Here is a 7,403-nt window from a genome sequence, read left to right as displayed (position 1 = left end):
GTTCTGACAGTCAGCTTGGAGATACTCGGGACTTGACTGGCTCTTCCCTTTTCTTCTGATAACTAGAACCACTCTCTGGGCTTTTTCAGTTTCTCGTCTCTTTCAGCAATTGTCTCCTCCTTGAGCAGGGAAGGGAGTTGTTGTAGCAAAGGATTTGTGCATTAGGATGCTGCGAGAATGAGTTGCTGTCCCAGGCTGAATTTTTCTCTGGACAGAACTGACAGAAGTCTAGAAGCTTTCTTCACCTTCCACACAGCACTGTGGAAAGCACATTTAGTTTAAAAAGCAGGAGCATTTAGGAATCTGTCAGGACATTTCATTTTTCAAAGCATATGGTTCACGTTCAGGAGGTAGGAATTTCACTAGTGGATATTGTGCCGTGGAAGGTGATACTGGAAGTCCTGGTTTCTCTTTACTAGTCTTCAACACTTCCAGGGGAAAATTGAGGGAATTCAGAGTGAACTGAAGCCCTCAGGATGGCCCAGAAGTACCTACTGGAATCATGATTTTGTGATTGAGCAATAATTGTGGGTGGATACCTTCACACTAAGCTAGTAAAGGACAAGCCCTGTTGCTTTTCTCAGCCTTGTTTCTCCCAGATGTCCATAACCCAGTTTAGCAGTTTTAGTTTAGCAGTATCAACAAAAGACTATAATGATATAGATTCCATAAATTACCATTAAACTCCTTTATTTTTTGTGGTGGGTGGTAGTGACTTTAGATGATGTATCTAAGAATCAGGCCAGCTTGCATCCAATTCAGGTTAGACCTGCAGACAGTCCTGTGTCAATACGCAGTATCTAGACATCTGTCTTCATTAACTGATCCTAAAGGTATAGAGAGCAGGAGGGTCCTGGGAAGCACGAGGAGGGACTGTGAAAGATTCCACCTAAAGTCTAAAGAAGCATCTGGGTGGTCAAGTTATGCCCAAGATTCAGGCCAAAGGAGTCAGTTAAAATTTGCCCTATCACATGGAGACACGGAGTGTTAGATCTCTATACAGTGCAAAATGTAGATCTTCAGGCATCCCAAATCCAAAAGGCACCTAAATTCTGTAGGTATTTATGCATTTATGTTTCCAGCTGTAAAATCCCCTGACACTTGCATCTCTGCCAAAATGAATGTATGCAGCTATCTGCTTTCTGAGACAGTAATTCTTGGTGATTTTTCCCCATTGGGAAATTAATCTTGATTTTAGCTCTGCTTACAGAAACAGTGTACTTAAGAGCAATCGTGTCTATTAATTTTTATATTATGCAATTATACTTTTAACCTTCTGCTAAGACATTTTACGTGTGCAGTTGCCTTGTTCACAGGCAGTTAATGCGCAAAGTAGCACTTGTGTTACGGTACTGAACAATTATTAAATTATTTTCAGTTTTAGTGGTATTAATAACTCTACAATGTAAGTAAGTGAACAAAACCTGTTTGCCAAAAGCGAGGAAAGCTTTCAGAAGCAGGAAATGTTGAGTATCCCTTTAATTCAAACAACACTTGAAATTTAAAATGAAGATCTACATTTATGAACCTGAAGCTTTTAGTTGTTGTGTGACTGTCTCAATTGCCTAGAAAAATAGCTGTTATATGAAGTCTTGAGAGAATTTGCTAAAGCTGGTTATACAAACACTTGAATCAGACTCAAACTCATGCAATTTACTGGATTTGTTGATTAAGCCTGTAACATTTGCACAGATTACTTTCAGTCTGATGGATGTGTTTCTGCTGAGGTAAAACTGACCTCATACCAAGTCTTTTGAAAGCAAACAGATGCTTGTTACTTGCCAAGATCTCGAAAGCTCTATTTCTATGAGATGTTACTAGCCAGTTTGTCAAAGAAAAGACAGTAACAATATTGTTCTTGCACATTTTTCTTACATTTATCTTATAACAATAAAAAATATTTACCTTATTGCTCCTGCGCTGACATGTTGCTATAAAATCTCAAAAAGCATAATTGTGTGAATATAGTCTTTCATGTTATTTTTGTATTATACTGTATTATATTTCTAGAATTACGAGTTTCACAGATATTAATATCTGGCCTCTAAAATCCCCTGAAATACCAAGATAATAGGTGATGCTCTCGTGAGGCTAGCATCTTGAACTCTTGCCAATATACGAGAAAGATGGTTTAGGTCAAGTTAGTGACTAAGCAAGCGGTGTCTCCCCCCTGAGCCAGTACAGAACTCAGAGCCCCAACCAGCTGTTAGTAGCTTCTATGCCATTTGCAGCTATTGCCTTCTGAATCATATACAACACCACGGCTATGACCATTTGCAAGTGTTCAGAGAGGAGGAGTGCTAGTTATTAGTATTATCATCATCTTGCCTACGACTACAGTTTGGTAATAACATCTGGTCTCTAAATTTCCCAGAAATGGCAAATAAATAGGAGATTTCTGATGGTCTTTACTATCATGGAGCATTGCTGTGTTTCATCCCAGGGAGGGTGTGCGTGAAACAATCCTTGTCTGTGGTCTTTAGATTATTTTCTGATGAAAGGTGTAATAGATATGTAAAAGATACTATTAATCCAGCAGTACTTCTGTAAAACCACAAAGAGATGAGTTTGAACTTTAAGTAGTGAATTCCTGTGAACTGAGTGCATTTTGCTTCTATTGTCTTCATTAGAGCCATAAGAAAATATGAAAACTCTATTTCCCTTTACCATTAGTCAGCCAAAAGGCACTTGGGCTATGCTTCACTGAACTCAATACCCTCTGGGCCACATCCTGGTTACTCCTATTCATTGCTTTTGGAGGGATTAGAGCAGACCGCATCAGTAGTTCATCAGATAAAGCCTTTGCCTGAAATCCTGCTGTTTATTTCCGTTCAAATGCCTGGCCACATACCTCTCTACAGAAGAGTTTAGTTTCCTCAGATGTATGACTATTGAATGCAACTACTGCCCTTGGGAAACATTTAATATATTTATTGCTCTATTTGGTAAAGTATCAAATGAGCACATCTGATATCTCCCTGAGGAAAACTCTTCTCCCAAACTCCATTGTGATTCTGCCAACACTCCCCCCACCAAAAAAAAGAAAAGGAAAAAAGAAAAAAGACAAACTTGTGCAGACTAAGAAAGGCTGAGTGACACTACAGACAGGGCATGTTACTGACAGACCTGCTGTGAGTTTAGAACCAGCCTCCAGATTCAGTGGCAAATAAGTTTGTAATGCTTTAAGATGAAAGAATCCAGCAGGGCGATGGTTAAGGAGGGAACGGGACTCTACTCCTGCTTATGTGTATTTTTCAAGAAATAGATACCGACTTTTGAAACTGGCACTGACAGCGCTGCTTTTAGAAAGGAAATTATTTCTACCTGTACAGGTGTAACTGAAGACCTAATTCCAGGTAGTTTGTCAGCAGTTCTTACTGAAGATGAACGACAAAAGTCAAAAAAGAGCAAGACTGACGCTGCAGTTGTAGGCCTTGTAGAAAGACTTCCAGTATGGGCCACAAAAAGTTCCCGGTAAACTGAGAGATGTTCCACCACTAGAAACATTTGTGGAACAGGATGGATTGTGGAGTAACAGGAATACATGGCTAATATTTTGGACTCTGGTATATTCCCTGTTGATATTGAGATGCCAAGTAGCGGTGAGGAAGGGCAGGGTTGCAGAGATAGCTCTTACCTTTTATTTTAAATAAAACCAGCATGAGGCAACAGCTGTTCTGCTGGGCCAGAATTACGGGATTATAAAGCACTGTCCACAAAGGTGGAGTAAGGTCTTCTACTGTGCTTAACCATAAAGGGATTTCCCAGCAAAAGGGAATCTCCAGCTTCCATCTCAGACACAAACAGCCAGCAGAAACTCCCCTTGGCTTCATGGCTCCAGCTGACGCTGCAGAACTATCTGCAAAGCACTACAGCAAGGGAAAAGAGCAGTTTCCTTCACAGAGGGTGAAGTTTATTGGGATGACTTGCAGAAAGGACCTAATGCAATTTAATAACTCTAATGCTGGATATATATGAACATAGAGGAGGGCTTGAATGATGAAATGGTGATGTTGCTTTTGACTAACAGGAGGGATTTTCTTTCTTTGAAAGAACGAAGTTAGAAATCTGAGAAAATCTGCCTTCCTTTTCTCAGACCACAAAAGAATGAAAAACTAAGGGGGTTTTGTCCTATAAATACTTAAGACTTGTATCATTAAGAGCTGGCATGTCTTTCTGGAAAAGAAGAACACCCTTAGAAGGGGATTTTTTTTTCTTCAACCTCCATTCTCCCGCAACGCTGGTACAAGAAGGCCAGACATAGGCATTCTGACATAAGGACCTTCATGCCACAATAAGTCACGTTGTCTAATATCGGAAATGCCATGCTACTGCTAGCTCTGTGCCTACATGATACGGAAGCTGTACCCCTTTAGTATACTGGCACAATTAAAATAGTACAACTTTGTGCGGCTTTTGCTAATAGTGATCCACTTCATAAAGGCTAAATCTAGATAAACCAACCACTTAAGTCTCCATTAAGTTTTCTCCATTTCTAATGCATCTTGTATTAACAAACATTGTTGATGTGTGGGTGTTTCAAGATGCTCAAAGACTGAGAAAGAGCTCTGTGTAACTTCAGGGAAAAGGGTAGAGAGTTTGGTAATTCAAAACAACTTACTTAGGCAGCAAAGAGCATGGGAAGACTCTTTCCCACTGAGCTGTATTGCAAAAGGCTACAGCAAGTAACATGAAATGAAAATGTGAAAAAGAACCGCAAAGGAGACGTACAATGAAGGGCGTGGGGGTTATACACACCATGGAAGGGATCCCACCGAACTGCAAGGTGAAGCTAACCACACTCACAACAACAACAAGGACCAGTACAAGAAAGAGCAAGTCCTTTTATGCAACTGAAAGAGAAATGAGGTCACTGAGTTCAATGAGTTTATCTTACTCCACTAAATGTGGAGTAGATGTTTGCACTCGTGCACTGTTTTCACTTTTATTTACATAAGAAAGGTCTACAGTAAGTTACTCTTGGCAACATGCTCACACCGCAAATCTTGCCTGAGCATGTGGGAGAAAAAGATTTACTTTCAAAGCCTTCATGTCATCAAATTCTTACGAAATCCACTCCTTTTCTCTTGAAGGAAATTACACTGGCTCAGACCTAACGTATTATTCAGTTAACCAACCCGCGGAAATAACCATGGTTTAGACTATATCCTTTCATAGTAGGATCTTTAAGAAGAGAGAAGATAGCTGACTTAGGGAAGAGTAGGAGAATGGCCAGAGAGATGCGAGTTTGTTCTCTGAGAAAAAGAAAGACTTAGAATTAGGATTATGTTTTTACCTAAGTTAATAATAACATAGTTCTCCAGGGAGAACTTTTGTGAATAATTTTTTCCCTCAGTGGGAAACAAGTCAAAATTATGCACCAAAATAAAATGTAACAGTCAGCCTGAGGGCCACTCAAAATATTTTCTTTTCTATTGTTTTTTCTACTAATTTGTAACAGGAGTTTTGAAACGAGCAGTCATTCTGAACTGAAAAAAACAGAACTTTTTCATTCAGTAAATATCCATTATAGAATATTTTGATAGTTCTAATTTTTTTTCCCTCGACTAATTTTTAAGCTAGAAACCTGCTGCAATCTTTCCCACAAGTAGCTGTGACTTTCTTACATTTATTCAGCAAAAAGCAGTTACTGAAAGAGAGCTCCTGAGCCAGCTCTACTACAAAATGAAGCTGAACACCATTGGTGTAAGCTCCATCTCCGTAAGTAATAAAGCAGGAACCCAAACTTTTCATTCTCGCAGGCAGTAGGGCTGCTATACTGTTTCCATCTATGATGGACAAAGTCAAGGCTGAGAGAGAATGGTCTTAGTATATGTGCTAAGACTTGAATGGAGCATGCCACATTTCAGCTCTTCCTAGTAAGGCCTAATTGCAGGAAATTAATAGGAAACTTTTGAAATATACACCCATTCTTCTGTTGGGTGTTGTCTTCTACTGTTCTCCATGGATTCCCTTTGGAATGGACTTTTATGAGCTATCGTATAGCTATCCTATGAGCAAGGATTCTCCTGCAGCTGCAAGACTGGATTCCCCCTCAGCAACAAGGGGTTCTAACAAAAGCAAACACTATCACTCTGTTCCACTGATTGTTCCTATATTTTTCATTAAAACAGTCATTGGATAACATGCACAGTTATTTATCGTTCAGGCGTTAGGAGCGCCTGAACGTTCACGTTAGGAAACGTGAATTTGGATGCCATCAGACAGCAGGGAAGTGTACATCAGCCTCCCATATCGTGAATAAGAGTTTGAAGAATAAGACCATTGCGTGCAATCAGGGTATTAGGCTTTTTAAAGTACAGCTTGACAAAGAAAGGTTATAAATTTTGCCTTCAGGAAATGGTTTTGATCTTTGGACTCCAAACTGGTGGAGGCGATTCTCGGCAGCTCTGAGAAAAGGTTCAGCAGTTTTGGCTGCCTGGGACTGAATGTACTGACCCTAGACAGCTCCTTGGTCACAGCACTGTCTGGTTTTCCTTCTGGAGATCCAAATTCTCCCTAGACACTGCTCAGTGAGCCGCAGACTCTAACCTAGCTTTCCAAATTCCCTTCCAAAGCCAGACACTTCAAAAGCGCACCGTCCAGGGCCCTGGACCCTCCGTACCCAGGTACTTTCTTTGGGTCTAACTCTAATGACTTTCAACTGCAGCTCACAGGAGGGCATAGCAGAAAGATGAATCACAGCAAAACACCTGAAGATATTTTCAAACACCTTTCTGAATCTTACACTGCAGGCTTGTTGCCATCCCCACCTGACACTGGCACAACAGCGTATCGCTTGGAAATCTTTGTAGCTGAGGTGTATTAAGATTTTTGAAAGCTCACGGGTACCGGAGATGCCGATCATTCTTCAAGGTCTTGGCAGACCCAATCAGGAGCCGATCACAGAGTCTCAAGGAGTCTCAGCCACTGTTGCCAGCAGCGGTGGCTGGGCCAGCCTCCACCGGTGCGAATACCTTCAGAAATCCTGTCACTTTTGAGCCCTCGTGTCGCTTAACATCCAGGTGTGCCCATCCACCAAGGCCCCAGGGTTTTGCATCACGGGCCTTGTACCCACTGCAGCTGAGCATCAGGAATGCGCGATGCCAGGCCTCTCCCCCGCAGTTGTGAAATGTTATGATGACCTGGTTTGTTTTTTTTGCTTTGTAGCTGTGCGAAGCTAAATAAACTTAAGCATGTGGAGGCAATTATGCAGCGTAAATGCCAGCTATCCCCGTTTCTGTTTAGAAGCTGTCAACCAGCCTTTTCAGAAAAATATTTATTTTTGCCTGAAAAGCCCCACCGCAACGATCTGAACTTGAAGGCCTCTTCCACCTCCGGTTCCAGAAAGGCGGCTGGTTTGGCTGGTGAGGGCTGCGGACAGCTCGCAGGAGTCCCTGGCC

The 7,403-nt window shown here is 41.2% G+C and overlaps 1 protein-coding gene across 1 annotated transcript in view; it reads left to right on the top strand.

The window, feature by feature from the left end:
• Nucleotides 1–7,103: 7,103 nt before the first annotated feature.
• PFDN4 (prefoldin subunit 4) overlaps nt 7,104–7,403 on the top strand; it is a 4,122-nt gene continuing 3,822 nt past the window's right edge. The window contains exon 1 of the mRNA XM_019470694.1: nt 7,104–7,148. Coding sequence (XP_019326239.1) covers nt 7,104–7,148 — 45 coding nt within the window. The remainder of the gene's footprint in view (nt 7,149–7,403) is intronic.

Source organism: Aptenodytes forsteri, unplaced genomic scaffold (assembly GCF_000699145.1).
Source record: "Aptenodytes forsteri isolate BGI_AS27 unplaced genomic scaffold, ASM69914v1 Scaffold159, whole genome shotgun sequence".
NCBI lineage: Eukaryota > Metazoa > Chordata > Aves > Sphenisciformes > Spheniscidae > Aptenodytes > Aptenodytes forsteri.
The sequence above is the reverse complement of the archived record's forward strand: the minus strand, read 5'-3'. Positions and strand labels throughout refer to the sequence as shown.